This window comes from Phyllobates terribilis, unplaced genomic scaffold (genome assembly GCF_046119375.1).
Source record: "Phyllobates terribilis strain yellow unplaced genomic scaffold, ASM4611937v1 Scaffold_12__6_contigs__length_324123572, whole genome shotgun sequence".
NCBI classification, from domain to species: domain Eukaryota; kingdom Metazoa; phylum Chordata; class Amphibia; order Anura; family Dendrobatidae; genus Phyllobates; species Phyllobates terribilis.
Genome location: NW_027362772.1, coordinates 50082401 through 50107925, shown reverse-complemented (window position 1 = coordinate 50107925; position 25525 = coordinate 50082401). Strand labels below are relative to the sequence as shown.

General features: G+C 47.2%; 1 protein-coding gene across 1 annotated transcript in view; it reads right to left on the bottom strand.

The window, feature by feature from the left end:
- Positions 1 to 21572, bottom strand: part of KCNN4 (potassium calcium-activated channel subfamily N member 4) — a 75867-nt gene extending 54295 nt beyond the window's left edge. Inside the window, exon 1 of the mRNA XM_073655796.1 lies at positions 20911 to 21572. Within this exon, the coding sequence (XP_073511897.1) occupies positions 20911 to 21201 (291 nt within the window). The 5' untranslated portion in view covers positions 21202 to 21572. The remainder of the gene's footprint in view (positions 1 to 20910) is intronic.
- Between the last annotated feature and the right edge of the window lie 3953 nt (positions 21573 to 25525).

Sequence of the window (25525 nt, the reverse complement as noted above, 5' to 3'; positions counted from 1 at the left end):
AATACAGGATGTAACTCAGGATCAGTAATGTAATATATGTACACAGTGACTGCACCAGCAGAATAGTGAGTGCAGCTCTGGACTATAATACAGGATGTAACTCAGAATCAGTACAGGATCAGTAATGTAATGTATGTACACAGTGACTGCACCAGCAGAATAGTGAGTGCAGCTCTGGAGTATAATACAGGATGTAACTCAGGATCAGTACAGGATCAGTAATGTAATGTATGTACACAGTGACTGCACCAGCAGTATAGTGAGTGCAGCTCTGGAGTATAATACAGGATGTAACTCAGGATCAGTACAGGATCAGTAATGTAATGTATGTACACAGTGACTGCACCAGCAGAATAGTGAGTGCAGCTCTGGAGTATAATACAGGATGTAACTCAGGATCAGTAATGTAATGTATGTACACAGTGACTGCACCAGCAGAATAGTGAGTGCAGCTCTGGGGTATAATACAGGATGTAACTCAGGATCAGTAATGTAATGTATGTACACAGTGACTGCACCAGCAGAATAGTGAGTGCAGCTCTGGAGTATAATACAGGATGTAACTCAGGATCAGTACAGGATCAGTAATGTAATGTATGTACACAGTGACTGCTCCAGCAGAATAGTGAGTGCAGCTCTGGAGTATAATACAGAATGTAACTCAGGATCAGTACAGGATCAGTAATGTAATGTATGTACACAGTGACTGCACCAGCAGAATAGTGAGTGCAGCTCTGGAGTATAATACAGGATGTAACTCAGGATCAGTACAGGATCAGTAATGTAAAGTATGTACACGGTGACTGCACCAGCAGAATAGTGAGTGCAGCTCTGGAGTATAATACAGGATGTAACTCAGGATCAGTAATGTAATGTATGTACACAGTGACTGCACCAGCAGAATAGTGAGTGCAGCTCTGGAGTATAATAAAGGATGTAACTCAGGATCAGTAATGTAATGTATGTACACAGTGACTGCACCAGCAGAATAGTGAGTGCAGCTCTGGGGTATAATACAGGATGTAACTCAGGATCAGTACAGGATCAGTAATGTAATGTATGTACACAGTGACTGCACCAGCAGAATAGTGAGTGCAGCTCTGGAGTATAATACAGGATGCAACTCAGGATCAGTAATGTAATGTATGTACACAGTGACTGCACCAGCAGAATAGTGAGTTCAGCTCTGGAGTATAATACAGGATGTAACTCAGGATCAGTAATGTAATGTATGTACACAGTGACTGCACCAGCAGAATAGTGAGTGCAGCTCTGGAGTATAATACAGGATGTAACTCAGGATCAGTACAGGATCAGTAATGTAATGTATGTACACAGTGACTGCACCAGCAGAATAGTGAGTGCAGCTCTGGAGTATAATACAGGATGTAACTCAGGATCAGTAATGTAATATATGTACACAGTGACTGCACCAGCAGAATAGTGAGTGCAGCTCTGGACTATAATACAGGATGTAACTCAGAATCAGTACAGGATCAGTAATGTAATGTATGTACACAGTGACTGCACCAGCAGAATAGTGAGTGCAGCTCTGGAGTATAATACAGGATGTAACTCAGGATCAGTACAGGATCAGTAATGTAATGTATGTACACAGTGACTGCACCAGCAGTATAGTGAGTTCAGCTCTGGAGTATAATACAGGATGTAACTCAGGATCAGTACAGGATCAGTAATGTAATGTATGTACACAGTGACTGCACCAGCAGAATAGTGAGTGCAGCTCTGGAGTATAATACAGGATGTAACTCAGGATCAGTAATGTAATGAATGTACACAGTGACTGCACCAGCAGAATAGTGAGTGCAGCTCTGGGGTATAATACAGGATGTAACTCAGGATCAGTAATGTAATGTATGTACACAGTGACTGCACCAGCAGAATAGTGAGTGCAGCTCTGGAGTATAATACAGGATGTAACTCAGGATCAGTACAGGATCAGTAATGTAATGTATGTACACAGTGACTGCACCAGCAGAATAGTGAGTGCAGCTCTGGAGTATAATACAGAATGTAACTCAGGATCAGTACAGGATCAGTAATGTAATGTATGTACACAGTGACTGCACCAGCAGAATAGTGAGTGCAGCTCTGGAGTATAATACAGGATGTAACTCAGGATCAGTACAGGATCAGTAATGTAAAGTATGTACACGGTGACTGCACCAGCAGAATAGTGAGTGCAGCTCTGGAGTATAATACAGGATGTAACTCAGGATCAGTAATGTAATGTATGTACACAGTGACTGCACCAGCAGAATAGTGAGTGCAGCTCTGGAGTATAATAAAGGATGTAACTCAGGATCAGTAATGTAATGTATGTACACAGTGACTGCACCAGCAGAATAGTGAGTGCAGCTCTGGGGTATAATACAGGATGTAACTCAGGATCAGTACAGGATCAGTAATGTAATGTATGTACACAGTGACTGCACCAGCAGAATAGTGAGTGCAGCTCTGGAGTATAATACAGGATGCAACTCAGGATCAGTAATGTAATGTATGTACACAGTGACTGCACCAGCAGAATAGTGAGTGCAGCTCTGGAGTATAATACAGGATGTAACTCAGGATCAGTAATGTAATGTATGTACACAGTGACTGCACCAGCAGAATAGTGAGTGCAGCTCTGGAGTATAATACAGGATGTAACTCAGGATCAGTACAGGATCAGTAATGTAATGTATGTACACAGTGACTGCACCAGCAGAATAGTGAGTGCAGCTCTGGAGTATAATACAGGATGTAACTCAGGATCAGTAATGTAATATATGTACACAGTGACTGCACCAGCAGAATAGTGAGTGCAGCTCTGGACTATAATACAGGATGTAACTCAGAATCAGTACAGGATCAGTAATGTAATGTATGTACACAGTGACTGCACCAGCAGAATAGTGAGTGCAGCTCTGGAGTATAATACAGGATGTAACTCAGGATCAGTACAGGATCAGTAATGTAATGTATGTACACAGTGACTGCACCAGCAGTATAGTGAGTGCAGCTCTGGAGTATAATACAGGATGTAACTCAGGATCAGTACAGGATCAGTAATGTAATGTATGTACACAGTGACTGCACCAGCAGAATAGTGAGTGCAGCTCTGGAGTATAATACAGGATGTAACTCAGGATCAGTAATGTAATGTATGTACACAGTGACTGCACCAGCAGAATAGTGAGTGCAGCTCTGGGGTATAATACAGGATGTAACTCAGGATCAGTAATGTAATGTATGTACACAGTGACTGCACCAGCAGAATAGTGAGTGCAGCTCTGGAGTATAATACAGGATGTAACTCAGGATCAGTACAGGATCAGTAATGTAATGTATGTACACAGTGACTGCACCAGCAGAATAGTGAGTGCAGCTCTGGAGTATAATACAGGATGTAACTCAGGATCAGTACCGGATCAGTAATGTAAAGTATGTACACGGTGACTGCACCAGCAGAATAGTGAGTGCAGCTCTGGAGTATAATACAGGATGTAACTCAGGATCAGTAATGTAATGTATGTACACAGTGACTGCACCAGCAGAATAGTGAGTGCAGCTCTGGAGTATAATACAGGATGTAACTCAGGATCAGTAATGTAATGTATGTACACAGTGACTGCACCAGCAGAATAGTGAGTGCAGCTCTGGAGTATAATACAGGATGTAACTCAGGATCAGTACAGGATCAGTAATGTAATGTATGTACACAGTGACTGCACCAGCAGTATAGTGAGTTCAGCTCTGGAGTATAATACAGGATGTAACTCAGGATCAGTACAGGATCAGTAATGTAATGTATGTACACAGTGACTGCACCAGCAGAATAGTGAGTGCAGCTCTGGAGTATAATACAGGATGTAACTCAGGATCAGTACAGGATCAGTAATGTAATGTATGTACACAGTGACTGCACCAGCAGAATAGTGAGTGCAGCTCTGGAGTATAATACAGGATGTAACTCAGGATCAGTAATGTAATGTATGTACACAGTGACTGTGTGGCACCCCAGGGGTCTGGTTTTCCACAGTAATGTAATGTTATGTCTGAGAGCAGGTGGGAGGTCCTTTGGTCAGGGATCCTGTGCATGCCACACCTCCTGCCCAGTCTTGGGAGGGGAAGAACTTCCCCTGTATAAACCCGGGGCTGAGGCAGGGTGAGTCAGACAAGGAGAGTGGAGACAAGAAGCAGCATAGGAAACAGCAGAGTTACAAGGAGTCAGAGGCTGGCAGCTGCAGAGCTCGCCCTGACTAAGAAGATTCTTTACCGGACCCGGAGTCCGAGGCTGTGGGGACTAACTCCTACCCAGCAGCAGAATCCGTCAGGCAGGGGATTTCAGGTCCTCTGGCCCAGAAGCCCGAAGGCACGGTCACACGCGTGGGACCAGCACCGCCATCGTGGAGCGGAAGCCATTAGAAGGCCCCGAGTCACCGGCCATACGGGTGAGCACCACACGGTACACTCAGGGACGTGGGCTACTTACATCAGCTTCTAGCAAGGTAGCCAGAAGAGTACAGTCAGTTTGGGAGGCCTACAACTACGCCTGGCCAGGGGAGATCCCATCTGCTCAAAGACTGACCAGGCCCCGTTTGCTAGCAAGTACTCCGGGAGGGTCTGTCGTTGTTACCAGTAAAGACCCTGAACTACACCGTACCGTCTCTGAGTGGTTCCTGCTACCCCCATCATCCACGTCGGCTGCCCTGAGGCCATACCCCTCCCGTTGGGGGTTATACTATCACGCTGCACAATCCTACCACCGGCCTCAGCGGTCTGCCCTGCAGCAGCAGCTTCCTGGCTGCACTCAACGGGTGGCGTAGTCATCAACTATTTACTACTAATAGACTGCCGTCTAGTTTGACTCTCTGGGCACGGACCGGGTCACCGCCACGAGACTACAACCCTCCACTGATCCGGCTCCGGGTAGGCTCCCGCGTGCGCAACGCAGCGCGAGACAGGCCCAGGGGCGCGTCAACTTTGGCGTAGTCGGCAGGATTTCGTGCCCGCAACCACCGGGTACTGCGTGCCTGAAAAGCAAAGACTGTTCAAACTTACCAGTGGTGAAGGTTTCCCGCCATCCGGCGCCATCTTCTATCTTCTTCCCGCCATCCGCGAAGTTTTCCCGCCATCCGGCGCCATCTTCGACCTTCTTCCCGCCATCCGTGGAGTTTTCCCGCCATTGGACGCCATCTTGAGGATGCCGCGCGGGAAGAAGAGGGGCGTGGACTCCGAAAGCGCGCGAGAACTGAAGCCCCGCCTCACGTCCGGACGTTGCGTAAGGTCCTGGAAGGAGCCCAGCAGACGCCGACGTCACAGGAGCGCGACGGAAGGTCCTCAACCCTGACGATCCACTGCGGAGCCGTGGCCTACGGAAGAGGATCATCGCAAGGTAGGCCACGGTCCACTAGGGGGGAGGAAGATGTCGGATACGGAGGAGAGCTTCACTGCCTCAACCCCCGCCAGCGCTACCGCTGCTGCAGTTATGCCCTTCACCATGCCCTATATCCCGGGAGCAGCTTGGCTACCCCAGTACTCAGGGGAGTCACATACCCTGCATGACTTTAGAGAAAAGCTGGATAGCCTCTTCCAGGTGTACCCCCTCACAGAAGAGCAAAAAGTGAGCATCCTGGTGGCCCAACTAACCGGGGCAGCCAAAAGGGAAGTAAAATCCTGGCCACCTGGGAGGAAGACTGTCGCAGGGATACTAACCCGGCTGAAGGACACCTTTGATACCCGCACCTCAGCCGAGATTAAGCTTAGATTCTACGGGTGCAAGCAGCGAGCGCATGAGAGTATAAGGGACTATGCACTAAACCTACAAGAGGCCCTGAGGGCCATAAAGCAGACCGACCCTGATGGGGTGGGAAACGAGGACAGGCTATTGACTGAACAATTTATAGAGGGTTTATATTGCAATGCCCACCGAACCCAGTTGCGGGCAATGGCCTTACAGGATCCCCATCTGGACTTTGCACAGTTCAAGGATAGAGCTATCCGGGTGCTCCGAGAACCAGCACCGGGTGGCGTTGTTACCCACAGGCGCCCAGCTATCACTTACCACCAGGAGGCGGCGCCCTTGTCGGCAGGGCCTGTGGGAGCTGATGCGCAGGCTTTGGACAATGACCCGGCTCCAGACCTACACCATCAGGTCCAAGAGCTAGCTAAGAGCGTTGCTGCGCTAACCCGAACTGTGCAGTCTTTACAGGTTTCCACCCCAGGGAAGATCCAGCTGGCATCCGGACCGGAGGACATCCCGTGGCGTCGACCAAGGAGGACCCCACCGGCCAGAGGAAGACCCAGTGACCGATACAGCGAGGACGGACGACCCATCTGCCGCCGCTGCAATCAACCCGGACATATGGAAAGGTACTGTTCTTTAAACGGGCACAACCTGGGGTAGAGGGCCAACCCCCAGGAAAAAGATCACCAGGCCCATCGAACTGGCGCGACAGATATGTGGGAGGACGTCCAGTCTTGCCTGTGGTACTGGATGGCATTCCCATGAGTGCCCTACTGGATACCGGGTCACAGGTCACCACCATCCCGTACGTGCTCTTCAAGCAGTACTGGAATGACTCGGATATTACCCGCTACCCTGACGACGACTTGAGTATCATCGCCAGCAATGGCCAGCCCGTGCCACAGATCGGATTTAAAGAGGTGACCCTCAAAATCGGTAGAGTCGAACTGGCCGCACAGGGACTGATCATTGTAGATATTGATAAACATGAGAGTCACCCAAAAATAACTCTAGGAACTAACGTAATTGAAAATTGTCTTGCAGAGGTGATTTTCCTTTTACAGCAGGTTGCCAAGAACGCCAGCTCCGGCGAGCAGCGGGTGCTCCAGAAAGAGATCCGGGCACTGATGCAACGGCAACAAGTGGAACTCTCCGGCGGTGAGATTGGTAGCGTAAGAATGTGTGACCCTTTTCCTATTGCCATGCCCCCAAAAAGTGAAATGATGATTTGGTGCCGGGCAGCTATTGGTCTGAGAGGTAGAGATTACCAGGCAATGGTAGAACCAGTTTACTCAGACAGTAGGCCCACCATTTTGACAGCACGGGGGGTGGTCAATGTACGCCATGGGAGGGTGCCTATTCGCATAATAAATATCGGGGAGAGGGAAGTGTACCTGCCCCGGTATGCCACGCTAGCCAAATTATATACCACTAATCAAAATTCTATACAATCTGTGGAACCCTTGCCTCCATCTCACCCGGAGGAAGGTAACGGCTCTAAGAAAGACATGGAGGGCTGGTGTCAGCAACTACATTTGGGTACTGATTCCACTCCCTCACATCAGAAACAAGGAGTCTATCGGGTGGTTCAAGAGTATGAGAGAGTGTTTAGTAAACACCCGTTAGACTTCGGGCGAGTCAAGGGGGTAGAACACCGCATCCCCACGGGAGATCATCCTCCCATAAAAGAGAGGTATCGACCCGTACCCCCTGCACATTACCAACACGCCAAGGGGATGCTTAGAGACATGAAGGAGGCTGGGGTAATCCGGGATAGCTGTAGCCCCTGGGCAGCCCCACTAGTTTTAGTCAAAAAGAAAGACAACACCATGAGGATGTGTGTAGATTACCGGAAAATCAACCGTATCACACACAAGGATGCGTACCCCTTACCAAGGATAGAGGAGTCATTGGCTGCTTTAAGATCTGCTAACTTCTTCTCTACCTTGGATCTCACTAGCGGGTACTGGCAGGTTCCTGTAGCAGAGGCGGACCGGGAGAAGACCGCATTCACCACCCCGATGGGACTTAGCGAGTTCACCTGCATGCCGTTTGGACTCTGCAACGCCCCAGGAACCTTCCAACGATTAATGGAGTGCTGTCTGGGCCACAGAAACTTCGAGACGGTCCTGTTGTACCTGGACGATGTCATCGTATACTCCAAAACTTATGAGGACCACCTGAAACACCTGGCGGAGGTGTTCGAAGCTCTGGCGAGTTACGGCCTAAAGGTGAAACCCTCCAAGTGTCACCTCCTGAAACCAAAGGTGCAATACCTGGGACACGTGGTGAGCGCTGACGGAGTGGCTCCCGACCCCGATAAGATCACCGCAATTAAGGGATGGCCAAGCCCCTCCAGCGTAAAAGAAGTGCGGCAGTTCCTAGGGTTGGTAGGCTACTACCGAAGGTTTATTCCCGGTTTCACCAAAAAGGCAGCGCCTATGCAGGACCTCCTGATAGGCCAGTCCCGAAAGGCCAAGAACCAGAAGCCGCCCTTCAAATGGGAAGAGCTAGAAGAAGAGTCCTTCCGCCAGCTGAAGATGGCCCTCACGGGGGATGAAATCTTGGCGTACCCGGACTATAGCCAGCCCTTCATCCTCTACACCGACGCCAGTAACATCGGGCTAGGAGCCGTACTGTCCCAGATTCAGCAGGGGAGAGAACGAGTAATCTCCTATGCCAGCCGAAAACTGCGACCCACCGAAAGGAACCCCGAGAATTACAGCTCATTTAAGCTAGAGTTCCTGGCCGTGGTATGGGCAGTCACCGAGCGCTTTAGGCATTACCTCGCTTCTTCCCGGTTCACCGTATACACGGATAACAACCCGTTGACACACCTGGACACGGCAAGACTCGGTGCCCTGGAGCAGAGGTGGATGGCCCGTCTGTCCAACTACGAGTTCACAATCAAATACCGGGCAGGACGCTCCAATACTAACGCGGATGCCCTGTCCAGGATGCCCAACCTGCCGGACGAAGGAGAAGATCCGGAGGGACTGGAAGAAGTTGAACTCCCTGCGTTCCACCGTCATGGGACTATCCAGTATTCCCACCGGGTAAGGGGTAAGCAGGCTGCTACGTTGAACCCCTTACCCCACTACAACTGGGCGGAAACGCAAGACAGCGACCCTGCCGTCCGACTGGTGAAGGAGATGCTGACTCGGCCGGAGGCTCGCCTTGAACCAGACGCTCCGGAGGAAGCCAAACAGCTATGGGCGGAGAAGAGTCGACTATTCCTTTACAAGGGGAAGTTGTGCCGCAGAATGGTCAACTCCCGGACGCATGAACTACTCTGGCAAGTAGTGGTGCCACGAAGAGACGCAGCCATGGTGATGGAGGCATACCACGACGGAGCTGGACACTTCGGGTGGAAAAAGCTGGAGTTCCTGCTGCGCGAGCGGTTCCACTGGGTAGGCATGAGGGGAACCATCGAGAAGTGGTGCAGAGACTGTGGCCCGTGCAATCTGAGAAGGAAGGACCGGGCCAGCCAGAAGACTCCCCTGCAGTCCATCGTCACCCGGCAACCGTTGGAACTGGTAGCCTTGGATCATGTAAAACTGACCCCAAGCAGAAGTGGCTACGTCTACGCGTTAACCATCGTGGATCATTACTCCCGGTTCTTGGTTGTCGTCCCCGTCAAGGACTTAACGGCTCAAACAGCAGCTAGAGCCTTCCAGCAGCACTTCTGCCGTCCACACGGGTACCCGGACCAAGTGCTGACGGACCAGGGACCTGCCTTTGAAGCGGAGGTCTTCCAGGAATTCTGCAATCTGTATGGCTGCCGGAAGATAAGGACGACACCCTACCATCCGCAAACTAATGGACTTTGTGAAAAAATGAACCAGGTGGTAATGGATCTTCTAAAAACATTGCCCCTGGAAGAACGCAGTCTGTGGCCTGAGAAGTTGCCCGATCTGGTGGACCTATACAACCACATCCCGGTAGGTTCCACCAACTGTACCCCGGCTTACCTAATGAGGGCGAGACCTGGTAAGTTACCTGTTGACCTGGAAATGGGAGTCCTGACACCTGAGGACACTTCACCAGAAACAGACTGGGACACAGAGAGGCAGCAGCAGTACCGGAGAGTACAAGAGAGCGTGGAGCGAAGTCTCTGTCAGGCTAGGGAAAGACAAGAGAAGACTTACAACCAGTATGCTCCCGCTGTTCCCCTGGTACCCGGAGAGCAGGTCTTGAAGAGGAAAAGACGGCTCCACAAGTTGGATGACCAGTGGGAGAAGGACCCGTACACCGTACTGCCCTCAAGCCACGAGAACCCGAAGGTCTGTACCATCAGTAAAGACGGAGGGGAAACCACAGCCATTGTATCCCGGGACCACCTGAAGAAGTGTCCCGAACAACTGAGGAACCCTGAAGAGGAACAAGAAGACCATCGACCCGTGGGAGAAAGGGAAGATATGGTTAATACCGTGCTCGGGGACTTCCCTCGGTCCTGGACTCAAGTCAATGGTGCAGTTGTGGTACCCGTACTCACCTTCCTCCAACCATCATCCCAAGAACCTACGGAGCAACGGGTAGAGCTGGAAGAACAGCCGGTCCAGGAGGCAGAAGACTCCACACGAGTAGAACAGGAGAATCAACCCTCTGCTTATAGTGAGCCTGCCGTACCCCTAGTGAGACAAAGAGCCGGTAGACAGCTGCCCAGTTTACCCTTGACAGCTCCTACACCCTGTAGTTCAGGGCCAGACAGTCAGCTCCGTAGGTCCACTAGGGCCACTAGAGGCCAGTTACCCGCACGCTGGAGAATTTGAAGTGTAAAAATAGTTTTATTTATGTTTATCTGTGTATTGTTGCTTGTGTATAATTTTGTGTTTCCAGTTGTTTTTAGGAAACCTTGGTGGATTTACCGGGAATCCTTGTATATAGTTGGAGCGTAACCCAGGATGGACTAGAGACTGTTAAGGACTCGGGGTAGGACAGACCCCTACCTGGTTACGTCTCCCTGTGTTGGTGAAATGGACACCTTTGCTTTTCTTCAAAGACTGCATCCGGTTGCGGACACGCCGTAACCATCTTATGTGTTTTTCTTATAGTATTGTTATTGTTATACTTTGTTATGTTTTTCTAAATGTGTTTAGTCCCGGAGTACTAAATTTCACTAGGGGGGAATGTGGCACCCCAGGGGTCTGGTTTTCCACAGTAATGTAATGTTATGTCTGAGAGCAGGTGGGAGGTCCTTTGGTCAGGGATCCTGTGCATGCCACACCTCCTGCCCAGTCTTGGGAGGGGAAGAACTTCCCCTGTATAAACCCGGGGCTGAGGCAGGGTGAGTCAGACAAGGAGAGTGGAGACAAGAAGCAGCATAGGAAACAGCAGAGTTACAAGGAGTCAGAGGCTGGCAGCTGCAGAGCTCGCCCTGACTAAGAAGATTCTTTACCGGACCCGGAGTCCGAGGCTGTGGGGACTAACTCCTACCCAGCAGCAGAATCCGTCAGGCAGGGGATTTCAGGTCCTCTGGCCCAGAAGCCCGAAGGCACGGTCACACGCGTGGGACCAGCACCGCCATCGTGGAGCGGAAGCCATTAGAAGGCCCCGAGTCACCGGCCATACGGGTGAGCACCACACGGTACACTCAGGGACGTGGGCTACTTACATCAGCTTCTAGCAAGGTAGCCAGAAGAGTACAGTCAGTTTGGGAGGCCTACAACTACGCCTGGCCAGGGGAGATCCCATCTGCTCAAAGACTGACCAGGCCCCGTTTGCTAGCAAGTACTCCGGGAGGGTCTGTCGTTGTTACCAGTAAAGACCCTGAACTACACCGTACCGTCTCTGAGTGGTTCCTGCTACCCCCATCATCCACGTCGGCTGCCCTGAGGCCATACCCCTCCCGTTGGGGGTTATACTATCACGCTGCACAATCCTACCACCGGCCTCAGCGGTCTGCCCTGCAGCAGCAGCTTCCTGGCTGCACTCAACGGGTGGCGTAGTCATCAACTATTTACTACTAATAGACTGCCGTCTAGTTTGACTCTCTGGGCACGGACCGGGTCACCGCCACGAGACTACAACCCTCCACTGATCCGGCTCCGGGTAGGCTCCCGCGTGCGCAACGCAGCGCGAGACAGGCCCAGGGGCGCGTCAACTGCACCAGCAGAATAGTGAGTGCAGCTCTGGAGTATAATACAGGATGTAACTCAGGATCAGTACAGGATCAGTAATGTAATGTATGTACACAGTGACTGCACCAGCAGTATAGTGAGTGCAGCTCTGGAGTATAATACAGGATGTAACTCAGGATCAGTAATGTAATGTATGTACACAGTGACTGCACCAGCAGAATAGTGAGTGCAGCTCTGGAGTATAATACAGGATGTAACTCAGGATCAGTACAGGATCAGTAATGTAATGTATGTACACAGTGACTGCACCAGCAGAATAGTGAGTGCAGCTCTGGAGTATAATACAGGATGTAACTCAGGATCAGTAATGTAATGTATGTACACAGTGACTGCACCAGCAGAATAGTGAGTGCAGCTCTGGGGTATAATACAGGATGTAACTCAGGATCAGTACAGGATCAGTAATGTAATGTATGTACACAGTGACTGCACCAGCAGTATAGTGAGTGCAGCTCTGGAGTATAATACAGGATGTAACTCAGGATCAGTACAGGATCAGTAATGTATGTACACAGTGACTGCACCAGCAGAATAGTGAGTGCAGCTCTGGAGTATAATATAGGATGTAACTCAGGATCAGTAATGTAATGTATGTACACAGTGACTGCACCAGCAGAATAGTGAGTGCAGCTCTGGAGTATAATACAGGATGTAACTCAGGATCAGTACAGGATCAGTAATGTAATGTATGTACACAGTGACTGCAGCAGGAGAATAGTGAGTGCAGCTCTGGAGTATAATACAGGATGTAACTCAGGATCAGTAATGTAATGTATGTACACAGTGACTGCACCAGCAGAATAGTGAGTGCAGCTCTGGAGTATAATACAGGATGTAACTCAGGATCAGTACAGGATCAGTAATGTAATGTATGTACACAGTGACTGCACCAGCAGAATAGTGAGTGCAGCTCTGGAGTATAATACAGGATGTAACTCAGGATCAGTAATGTAATGTATGTACACAGTGACTGCACCAGCAGTATAGTGAGTGCAGCTCTGGAGTATAATACAGGATGTAACTCAGGATCAGTAATGTAATGTATGTACACAGTGACTGCACCAGCAGAATAGTGAGTGCAGCTCTGGAGTATAATACAGGATGTAACTCAGGATCAGTACAGGATCAGTAATGTAATGTATGTACACAGTGACTGCACCAGCAGAATAGTGAGTGCAGCTCTGGAGTATAATACAGGATGTAACTCAGGATCAGTAATGTAATGTATGTACACAGTGACTGCACCAGCAGAATAGTGAGTGCAGCTCTGGGGTATAATACAGGATGTAACTCAGGATCAGTACAGGATCAGTAATGTAATGTATGTACACAGTGACTGCACCAGCAGTATAGTGAGTGCAGCTCTGGAGTATAATACAGGATGTAACTCAGGATCAGTACAGGATCAGTAATGTATGTACACAGTGACTGCACCAGCAGAATAGTGAGTGCAGCTCTGGAGTATAATATAGGATGTAACTCAGGATCAGTAATGTAATGTATGTACACAGTGACTGCACCAGCAGAATAGTGAGTGCAGCTCTGGAGTATAATACAGGATGTAACTCAGGATCAGTACAGGATCAGTAATGTAATGTATGTACACAGTGACTGCAGCAGGAGAATAGTGAGTGCAGCTCTGGAGTATAATACAGGATGTAACTCAGGATCAGTAATGTAATGTATGTACACAGTGACTGCACCAGCAGAATAGTGAGTGCAGCTCTGGAGTATAATACAGGATGTAACTCAGGATCAGTACAGGATCAGTAATGTAATGTATGTACACAGTGACTGCACCAGCAGAATAGTGAGTGCAGCTCTGGGGTATAATACAGGATGTAACTCAGGATCAGTACAGGATCAGTAATGTAATGTATGTACACAGTGACTGCACCAGCAGTATAGTGAGTGCAGCTCTGGAGTATAATACAGGATGTAACTCAGGATCAGTACAGGATCAGTAATGTATGTACACAGTGACTGCACCAGCAGAATAGTGAGTGCAGCTCTGGAGTATAATATAGGATGTAACTCAGGATCAGTAATGTAATGTATGTACACAGTGACTGCACCAGCAGAATAGTGAGTGCAGCTCTGGAGTATAATACAGGATGTAACTCAGGATCAGTACAGGATCAGTAATGTAATGTATGTACACAGTGACTGCAGCAGGAGAATAGTGAGTGCAGCTCTGGAGTATAATACAGGATGTAACTCAGGATCAGTAATGTAATGTATGTACACAGTGACTGCACCAGCAGAATAGTGAGTGCAGCTCTGGAGTATAATACAGGATGTAACTCAGGATCAGTACAGGATCAGTAATGTAATGTATGTACACAGTGACTGCACCAGCAGAATAGTGAGTGCAGCTCTGGAGTATAATACAGGATGTAACTCAGGATCAGTAATGTAATGTATGTACACAGTGACTGCACCAGCAGAATAGTGAGTGCAGCTCTGGAGTATAATACAGGATGTGACTGTTATAATCTGCAACAAGTACTAAGGAAAGAAGGGGAAAGCTGTCCCTACAGTAAGACTAAGCTGAATCCCTACGATGTAGCGGGCTGCCTGTTCCTTGCGAACAGACCCGCCTTAGTCCTCGGCTAGTCTGAACAAAGACCTATGGAATAAAGGGAATGGATCCCTAAAAGAACTAAGGACTGGAACACAAATGGGACACCTCCTGAACAGAGAAAGTTGTTGCAGAAAAACAAAAGAAAAACTGACAAAAAGGTACTAGAGGTCCCAGAAGGACCAAGAACTGACAGAGATAGACACACAAACAACACTGAAGTCCAGCACAGCCAAAATGGCGGAGCTGGAATATAAAGGCAGATGGTCACATGACCGCAAAACACAAGATGGAAAAAACAAACTGGAGGGTTCTAGCAGTGACACAGGATCAGTACAGTAGGTCGTCATTTACAGAATAGTGTCTGCTTTTATGCAGTAGTTTTCAGTTCTGTCCTTGATGTCTGTACACCCCGTTATCCCCACCATTGTACACCCTGTGTATAGGACACTGTGCAGCTGCCTCACAACCTCTTGCGCTGCCGTCTCCTTCTGATGTCAGTTGATGGCAGGATCTCTAGCAGCACAATGGTGATTGTGTACCAGTGCTTTCCTCGCGGCCTGTTTCTGTATACTCCGCTATTGATCGCCTGATTTAGATCTTGGCACCCACGTCCACAATCTGCCTGGTTCTGCCGATCCGCTGGGCCGCACTGCATTACTAATTAGCAGTCAGGATTCGCTTCCTTTTATCTCAAGTCTATTCAGATTCTCCAAGGAAGATACATCAGGCAGACAGACGTCTTTTATTGTGTGCCCCTTTAAGACGCCCGGTTGGGGCAGAGGACATGTTCATACAACGTGCGGAGCAGAACCCTTTGTACTGGACTTTGGGAAGAAACTGCCCCCGTCAGCACCACTGAATTACAAATAGAGTAATGCTTTCCTTGTGGAGACCGCCAACCGGGCAATGCTCCCTGGGAAAACAGTTATGCAAATGAGGCCTTGTCCTGTATATAGAGGATTGTCTCCCTAGCGCCACCTTCTGGAGATCCCCTGTAAGAAGCCATGGAATATGCCTATGGATCTGTAACCAAAAAAGTCTCCACCAGATAAGTCAGGGGGTCCCCATGGATCTCCCACCCAAGAGCATGGACATTGCGATGTATGGGCTCTATGCAAAGTCCATACTTAATTTGAGCGATCGGTGGGGGAGGGGTCTCAGGATTCGGACCCCTACTGCTAATCAGTACTTAATGGGGGCGACAACATATCAAAACTTTGGTAAAACTTTAGATACACTTTAAAGGGAATTTTATTTTAACTTAATTTATTATTTTTTTTTTTTGCAAAAGTTCTACATTTTAAGATCTCCGTTTGCCATCAGTGAAGCAAAAAAAGACAATAAAAGAGGGTAAGGATAAAGAAAGATAAAATATATTTTTTTTAATGGTAAAAATCTGCAGAGGAAATATTATTATTATTAATTATTATTATTAATATTATTTCTGTGCAGATAAAATAAGGATTTGTCCCCGGTATTGAAAATGTTACAGGCTGGAAACATAGGAAATGATGTTGTGATTCCAGACTGTGTGACCCTTAGAGGGGTCCCCCTGAGACCCCGCAGCGTGCCATGTGCACAGACGCGTATTAGCAGCTCTCGTGCAGCATAAAATATATCTAACTACAAACTGGAAAGAAATGTCAGGATACACAACGTGACGGAAGGAGCAGAAAATCAGCACGTCAGGACGCCATCAGCAAGAACAATGACTAACAGCTGGCAGATTTACACAGAGATGTAGCAGAGCCGACTGTGCCATTTCTTCTGTAACTTGTTGTGTTAGAGGAATGCAACAGTCTAATGCAACAAAACTATTTTTTCTCTCTGCTTTAAATCTGGTGTAGCAGAGCCGAGTGTGTCATTTGACTAAGTGAGAGAAATTACTGAATGCAAGCTCAGCTCTACTACATCAGATGAGGACGATGTAGCAGAGACTAACGGGAGACTTATCTGAAACCTAAGCGTAATCTAACGGATAAGCTAAAAGATAGAGACTCGGCTTGCGGCTTTAAATCTGGTGTAGCAGAGCCGAGTGTGTCATTACTGAACGCAAACTCAACTCTGCTATGTCAGATGAGGACGATGTAGCAGAGCCGAGAGACTTATTTAAAACCTAAGCGTAACCTAACCGATAAGCTAAAAGATAAAGACTCGGCTTGCGGCTTTAAATCTGGTATAGCAGAGCCGAGTGTGTGATTTGGAATACTGTGTACAGTTTTGGGCACCACATTTTAAAAAAGACATAGACAAACTGGAGCAAGTTCAGAGAAGAGCGACCAGAATGGTGACTGGTCTGCAAACCATGTCCTATGAGGAACGGTTGCAGGATTTGGGAATGTTTAGCTTGCAAAAAAGAAGACTGAGAGGAGACTTAATAGCTGTCTACAAATATGTCAAGGGCTGTCACATTGTAGAAGGATCATCTTTATTCTCATTTGCACAAGGAAAGACTAGAAGCAATGGGATGAAACTAAATGGGAGGAGACACAGATTAGATATTAGAAAAAACTTTTTTACAGTTAGGGTGATTAATGAGTGGAACAGGCTGCCACAAGAGGTGGTGAGTTCCCCTTCAATGGACGTCTTCAAACAGAGGCTGGACAGACATCTGTCTGAGATGATCTAGTGAATCCTGCTTTGAGCAGGGGGTTGGACCAGATGACCCAGGAGGTCCCTTCCAACTCAACCATTCTATGATTCTATGATTCTATGATTCTATGATTTGACTAAGTGAGAGAAATTACTGAACGCATGCTTGGCTCTGCTACATCAGTATCTCATCTCTCTATCCCAGGTGTCTTTCCAGATACATCATTTTATACAGAACGCCACTGATTCCTCTGCTACAGAGCAAAAAAAAAAAAAACAAAATTTTAGAGTTGTGCCGAATGACAAACTCCAAAAAGAATCGGCTCTGCAAGTCTTTTTGAAGTTTGTCATTTGGCACATTTTTTTTTTTGCTTTGTAGCAGAGGAATCAGCGGCTTTCGGAATAGTTCTGTATAAAGTGATGTATCTGGAAAAACACCTGGAATAGTGAGACGAGAGACTGATGTAGCAGAGCTGAGCTTGCGTTCAGTGATTCTTCTCATTTTGCCAAATTACACACTCATCTATACTACACCAGAGTCTCTGTTTTTTAGTCTATCCGTTAGGTTGCAGATTAGTCTCCCCCTTTGCTCTGCTACATCGTTCTCACCTTTTCGCAAGACATAAGAATAACCTGACTCTACACCAACCAGCTGAAATAATGACAGTGTCCTAAAAAGACTCAGTAAAACTGATTATTATCTAAGGAAAACGCTTAAATAGCAATTCCTCAATAAATTAACTCGTCGCTGGAAACAAGCTCATTGCATTCAGGGCTGTGCGTCATTTCCTTGCAGGATCCAGCATCAGAATCCAGGCTCCGTTACCAGCAGCTTGTGTGCAGCCTCCTCCATGCACGGCAGGCAGCAGCGATTACCATGTGCCAGGAGCCATTGTATTGCCACAATATCACACTCACCTCGTCGTTGCTTCGTGCCCCTAATATCATCATGTTGGCAAATTGCTTATAAGGCAATTCCTTAAAATTATTTTTTTACATTGTAAATTGCTTATAAGACAATTCCGGAATACCATTGTTAACATTGCTCCGAACAGTTTGCGGTTAGACAGAGGAAACCCAATTGTCTACTCCTGTACCGCTTCAGGAATCTCTACACATAAGACCATCATAGAGGGAAATTGCTTATAAGGCAATTCCATAATTTTATTATAATTATTACATTTGCTCAGGTTAGACAGAATTCACTGAATATAGGATATCGCACCCAGTTGGTCATTTCTGGTCCCCTACAAGGAGCTGTACCCGTAATAACATTAAGGAAATCGCTTATAAGGTAATTCCATAATATCCATAAAGTGGCTCTGAATAGAGATGAGCGAACTCGAACTGTAAAGTCCGGGATTTGCATCGAACCAGAGCTGAACTCCGAACACGGACGTGTCCTGGAAGTCTGTTTTAGTGTTTGGAGGCTGGAGAGAGAGAAAGAAAGAGAGAGAAAAGGAGAGAAAGAAAGAGCGAGAGGAAGAAAGAGGAGAGGAAGAAAGAGAAGGAGAGAGAGAAAGAAAGAGAGGAGAGAGAAAGAAAGAGAGAAAGAATAGAGAAAGAGAGAAGGAGAGAGAAAGAAAGAGAGAGAAAGAAAGAGAAAGAGAGAAGGAGAGAAAGAAAGAGCGAGAGGAAGAAAGAGAAGGAGAGGAAGAAAGAGAAGGAGAGAGAGAAAGAGAGAAAGAAGAGAGAAAGAAAGAGAGAGAAAGAAAGAAAGAGAAGGAGAGAAAAAAAGAGAAAAGGAGAAAAAGAAAGAGAAGGAGAGAGAAAGAAAGAGAGAGAGAAAGAGAAGGAGAGAGAGAGAAAGAAAGAGAAAGAGAGAGAAGGAGAGAGAGAAAGAAAGAGAAAGAGAGAGAAGGAGAGAGAGAAAGAAAGAGAGAAAGAAAGAGATGGAGAGAGAGAAAGAAAAAGAGAAAGAGAGAGAAGGAGGGAGAGAAAGTAAGAGAAAGAGAGAAGGAGAGAAAGAAATAGAGAGAAAGAAAGAGAAAGAACGAGAGAAGGAGAGAGAGAAAGAAAGAGAGAAAGAAAGAAAAAAGAAAAAGAGAGAGAAAGAGAGAGAGAGAGAACGAGTGAGAGAAAGAAAGAGAAAGGAAGAAAAAAAGAAAGAAAAGGAGAAAAAGACAGAGAAAAAGAGAGGGAGGAAGAGAAATAGAGAGAGATAAAGGAAGAGGAATAGAGAGAGAAAGAGACAAAGAAAAAAGGAAAGAAAGAAAGGAAGAGAAAGGCAGAGAGAGAGAAAGAGAGAATGGGAGAAAGAGAGAGAGAAAGAAAGAAAGTAAGTAAGAAAGCAGAGACTTTTGCAGCCTCCTAGCCCTCACTGCAGCCATTTTACAGCACCCAAGTTCGGGTCCCCGTTGCTTCTATTGGTGGCAGTTCTGGAACCTGAACCAAACTTTGGACAAAACTTTGCTCAAATCCGACGATCCTGAACATCCCCGGGTCCGCTCATCCCCAGCTCTGATCAGACAGACAAAACACCCGGGGCCCAGAACATCATACTCAGCCGGCCGCTCCTGGGCCCCTATAGGGAGCTGTACCCGTAATAACATCATATAAGGAAATCGCTTATAAGGCAATTCCATAATATCTTTAGTAAAGTTGGCCTGAGAAGTTTTAAGTTAGACAGAGAACACCGGATACAAAATGTCGCACCCAGGTGGCAGCTGTGTCTCCCTGTGGGGAGCTGTACCAGCAATTATATCATTGTAGGAAATTACTTATAAGGTAATTCCATAATAAACTTGCTCAGAACAGTTTATACAGGATATTGTCCCAGTTGGTGGCTCCTGTGCCTCTTCAGTAAGCTGTATATGTAGTAACATCATCACAGACAATCGCTTATAAGACAACTCCATAATATTAGCATTACAGTTGCTCTGAGCAGTATTAGGAAAGGCAGAATAGATAGAATCCAGTATATTGTACCCAGCTGGTCGCTCCCGTTTCCCCCCAGGGATCTGTTCCCCATAATATCATATTAAGAAATTGCATATAAGGTAATTCTATAATTTCATTATTAAAATAGCTCTGAGCAATTTTAGTAAGCCAGAATATAGAGAATACAAGATCTTGTGCCCAGCTGGCCGCTCTTCTCTCTGTCCATCATAGTAGCATCATAATAGGAAATCGCTTATAAGGCAATTCCATAATAAAGTTATTAAAAGTTTCTCTTAGCAGTTTAAAGTCAGACAGAAAACACAGGATTAAGGATATCCTACCCAGCTGGCCGCTGGCCGCTCCTGTGCTATTTCACCGACCTGTACTTGTAATTACATCATTTGTTAGGGAATCGCTTATAAGGTAATTCCATAATATTAGTATTACAGTTGCTCTGAGAAGTTTTAGGTTAGGCAGAATGCATAGAATATAGGATATTGTATCCAGCTGGACTCTCTTCTCTCTGTCCATCATAGTAACATCATATTAAGAAATCTGTACCCCGTAATAGCATCGAATTAGGAAATCGCTTAGAAGACAATTCCATAAAATCGTTATTAAAGTTGCTCTGAGCAGTTTGAGGCCAGACGGAATATCCCGGATACTGTACCCAGCTGGTCGCTCATGTGCCCCTTCACGGAGCTGTATCTGTAATAACATCATATTAGGGAATCGCTTATGAGACAATTCCATAAAATCATTAATAAAGTGACTTAGAAGGTAAAACAAAACTTCTGCTTTCTGCAGATCCATAAGAGGACAAGCGAGTGTGGACGGTGCCACCAGCCAAGGAGACATATGGCTCTCGACCGATCAAAACTTCTGACTTGTCAAAAGTTTTGTAGAAGTTCAGCCAGACTTGTGGTGAAACATTCCTTCATCAGGGGATACCGTTCTCTTACCTGGCAGTTTTCAAAGCGCAGCAACTCGGTATGGATGACCATCAGCACGATGCCCAGCAGCGCCAAGAACAGGATCCAGGCGGACAACCTCTTCTTCTGCTCCACCAGAACTTTCCTCTTCTTCAGCTTCCTTAGGTTCTCGGAGGCCGGTTGCCGGAGGATGTCCACCTTGGCTTTGGAGCTGAGGATGGAGATCTCGATGAGCTCCTTGGTCTGCATGTTGTCGCGGGCTCTTTTCCCTCGGGATGCAGGAAGGCATGTTGTAAACAGAGGCCAGCCGCTCCTTCCCATGTGCAGCCTTGGCAGCGTCTCCTGAGCCCCGGCCCAGTCCGGCTACCACAGACAGCGAAGGAAACCGCAAGTTTCCTGTGTTCTCGCTTGGCAAAAAGGGAGGGGAAAGTCGACTCCGAACTCCGACCACTTATTACCTGCCTCCTCTTTCAAAAAATTTTTTTTCCCAAAAAAAGTTTGGGAAAATTCTGAAAACTTTTCTAAACTTTTTTTTTCTGCTCTAACTTTTCTTCATCTTGAAACTGGTCAAAAGTTTCCTAAACTTTTTAAAACTTTTTAACTGGTTCAGCTCAGCCTCGTCAGCTCTTGCTTTACCTCTATCTCGCTTGACTCTGGTGTATTCGCCCTGTAATATATCTTATTTGTTTAGCTGCAGGGGATGGGAGGGGAGAAGGAGGCGGCACAAAAAAAAAAAAAAACAGTTGCAATACTGAGGTTTATTGTGTTGTGGTTATAGAAGGTGATAAATGGATGCGCGAGCTGTTCCGGAGGCTGGAGGTGGTGGCGGCGGAGCAATGCTCTGCAGCAGGACCCGGGCATCCTATACCCTGGGTCATACACTTGTTACACGGTCATGGTCTGCTAATAAGGGCTCGTACACGCAACCGTATTTTCGGCCCCAGTACAAAACATCAAAGGGTTAATAGCCGATATTCATTTCGGGTGTTTTTCTAGAAGCGTTCCTACCTTTACAAGTGGGCGTGATACAAATTTTCTATGGCCGTCCATTAATCCGGAACGTTTGATAATCCGGCATCTATCAGAACCCAGTGATCTAGAATTAAAGGGATTGTACATTTAAAGGGATTGTACATGTAAAGGGATTTTACATTTAAAGGGATTTTACATTTACTTCTTTTTAATTGGTTTTATTTTAAAAAATTGTTAAACTCATTTCAGATTTTGATGAATGTTTTTTTTTTTTTGTAAATTTGGTCTTCTAAAAAGTGATTTTTTTTCCTAGAGAATTGTTAAAAAAAAGGATGTTGTCGATAGCGCCATCTAGTGAACTTGGAGTAGATTGCATATAACAATAGAGAAGGATAAGCTAGCCAGTAGACTACATTGATGGAACGGTGGAGCAGAGATCTGTTGAGTCCCTGCTCCACTGTTGTGTTCTAGGGTAGCTTGTCCCGAGGACACAAAAACTGCAATCAAGACCAGAGCTCTTGATTGATTACAGTCCTCAGACCGGACCCTCTGATCAAATATAGACCCCATGCAATCCTCTAAACATATACAAAACCCAGACTAGACCCCACTATACTATTACAGTAGTATACACCCGACCAGCGAATCAAATATAAATCCCAGACCAGCTCTCCTGAACAATTACAGTACCTGGATAGGAACCTTTAAAAAAATACAGACCACAGACCAGACCCCTGAACAATTACAGTACCCAGACAAGACCCTCTAACCAAATACAGACCCCTGAACAATTACAGTGCCCAGACAAGACCCTCTAAACAAATACAGAACCCTGAACAATTACAGTACCCAGATAAGAACCTCTAAACAAATACAGACCACAGACCAGAGGCCTGAACTAATACATTACAGAGACAAGACCCTCTAAACAAATACAGACCCCTGAAGAATTACAGTACCCAGATAAGATCTTCTAAACAAATACAGACCCGAGCCCAGACCCTTGACCAAATACAGACCCCAGACTAGGACTCCTAAACGATTACAGACCCCAAACCACAACCAGTAAACAGTTGTGGCCCCCATACCAGACTCCAAACCAATATAGACTCCAGAAGACCAGACCCCTGATTAAATACAGTACTCAGACCAGACCCTCTGAACAAATATATACCCCAGACAAAATCTTTTGAACAAATACAGAACCCAGACTAAACCCCTAAACAATTACAGTCCCCAAACCCAACCATCTGATCAAATATAGACCCCAGACAAGACCCCCTGAACAAATATAGACCAGATTCCCTGAACAAATATAGACCAGATTCCCTGAATAATTACAGTCCCCATATTAGACCCCTGAAAAAGTACGGACCCTAAATCAGACCCCCTGAACAAGTACAGACCCCAAACCAGACCCACTATGCAATTACAAACCAGACCCATTTCCTGCCCCTTACGGGACTATTGTTATGGGAGCTGTAGGTCCAATACTGATGTCCTCAGTGTCAGACAGAGCTTTGCCGCAGACGACATGTCTGACATGTAACATATTTACACATTTCTTTAGGCGTAAAAACTTCTTCTAGTAACTTACGGGCCTATATCAATGTCAAATATTTTTAATAAATGCATCCACATAAGGGAGTTCAATAATGAAGGGGATTGCATGTTAGCCAATTGTCTCATTTGCCTTTTTTGTCCCAAATAAAGAAAATTCACCACATTCAGACATGGAACTATAAATGGCGGATCTAATTGCGCCCGTGGGCGGCGTGTCGTGAACCAGGTGCTCATCCTGTCAGGGCGCGCGGACAGGAGGAACTCTCTGTGGGCCGTGGTCTGTGTGGTAGATCTGACTTCATGGACTGAGCAGTAATGTCTATGGATGGCTGCCAGGCCACGTCCAACATCAAGGGCTCGCGGGGGCATTTATTTAACGAGGCCTAGTCCAATAAATGTAAGAGCAGAAGTGATTAATTAAACATATTATTACTTTATTTTCCATTTTTGTACTGCAGAGACTAATACGTGTGTGAAGTTGACAGGTCTGGTGGCCATTGTTAGGCCCCAGCTTCCATAGCAACCACGGCTCTCTTAGGCCGCGGCAATGGTGCCCAGCAACCAAACAGGATGTTTCTGAAAAATTATGCCAGCCCCTGTAAATTTGGGAGTGTTGGCAAACATGGGCCAGCTCCATGAGACAACATTCAGCCTATGCCCTATGTGGCACCCCAGGGGTCTGGTTACCACAGTAATAGCAATATTACGTCTGAGAGCAGGTGGGAGGTCTCCTGGTCAGGAACCCTAAGCATGCAACACTTCCTGCCCAGTCCTGGGAGGGGAAGAACTTCCCCTATATAAACTGGGGCTGAGGCGGGGTTAGAGGAGAAGAAGAGGAGTCCCAGACAGAGACACAGTCTGGTCTGGTCTGGAGTGGAGCAGATACAGGGAGAGCAAGATCAGGAGCTATGTGGGAGCAGTGATAAAAGGGGTCAGAGACTGGAAGCTATAGAGCTCGTCCTGACTGAAGAGATCTCACCGGACACGGAGTCCGAGGCAGTGGGGACTGATCCATACCCAGCAGCAGAAACCGACCGGCAGGGGATTTCAGGTCCTCTGGCCAAGAAACCCGAAGGCACGGTCACACGCAAGGGACCAGCACCGCCGTTGTGGAGCGGAGGCTACCAGAAGGCCCCGAGTCACCGGCCATACGGGTGAGCACCACACGGTACACTCAGGGACGTGGGCTACTTTTACCCGCTTCTAGCAAGGTAGCCAGGGAGAGTACAATAAGTAGGGGAGGCCTACAACTCCGCCTGGCCGGGGGAGATCCTATCTGCTCACGGACTGACCAGGCCCCGATCGCTAGCCAGTACTCCCGGGAGGGTCTACCTTTGCCACCAGTAAAGACCCTGAACTACACCGCACCGTCTCTGAGTGGTTCCTGGTGCCTGCGTGCAATTCTGCTATCCCCATCATCCACGTCCGCTGCCCTGAGGCCATACCCCTCCCGTTGGGGGTTATACTATCCACGCTGCACAACTGTACCACCGGCCTCAGCGGTCTGCCCTGCAGCGGCGGCTTCATAACCGCATTCAACGGGTGGCGTAGTCGAACACTATAACATCTTCTACTAAATTCTGCCACTTGGTTTGACACCCTGGGCACGGACCGGATCGTCGCCACGAGGACTACTACCCCTATTAGATCCGGCTCCGGGTAGTCCCCGCGTGCGCAACGCTACACAACAGAGGCCCAGGGGGCGCGTCACCCTATATCTACAACTTGCCACAGCGAGGGTGATGGCGTCACTAGATCACACCTGCGGGGCCAAACCACACACAGTACGGACTGGAGGAGACCTGTACATCTGTTCCGCTCATCATGGGAGAGGTGAATATTATTTTCTATCAGCAAATACATTATAGAAACAGGCGTTGGGTGGATGGGCACCATTCTTTGGGTTGGAGCGTTGGGAATGTACTGTGGGGGTATCATACTGTGTATGTGGGGGCTTCTTACTGTATAAGTGGGCCATCATACTGTGTGTGAGGTTTACTGTTGAGTCATCATACTATGTGGGGGCATCATTGTGTGGAGGGATGCTGTGGATGCATCATACTATGTGGGAGCATCATACATTTTGAGGAAAATGCCGGGGCACCATACT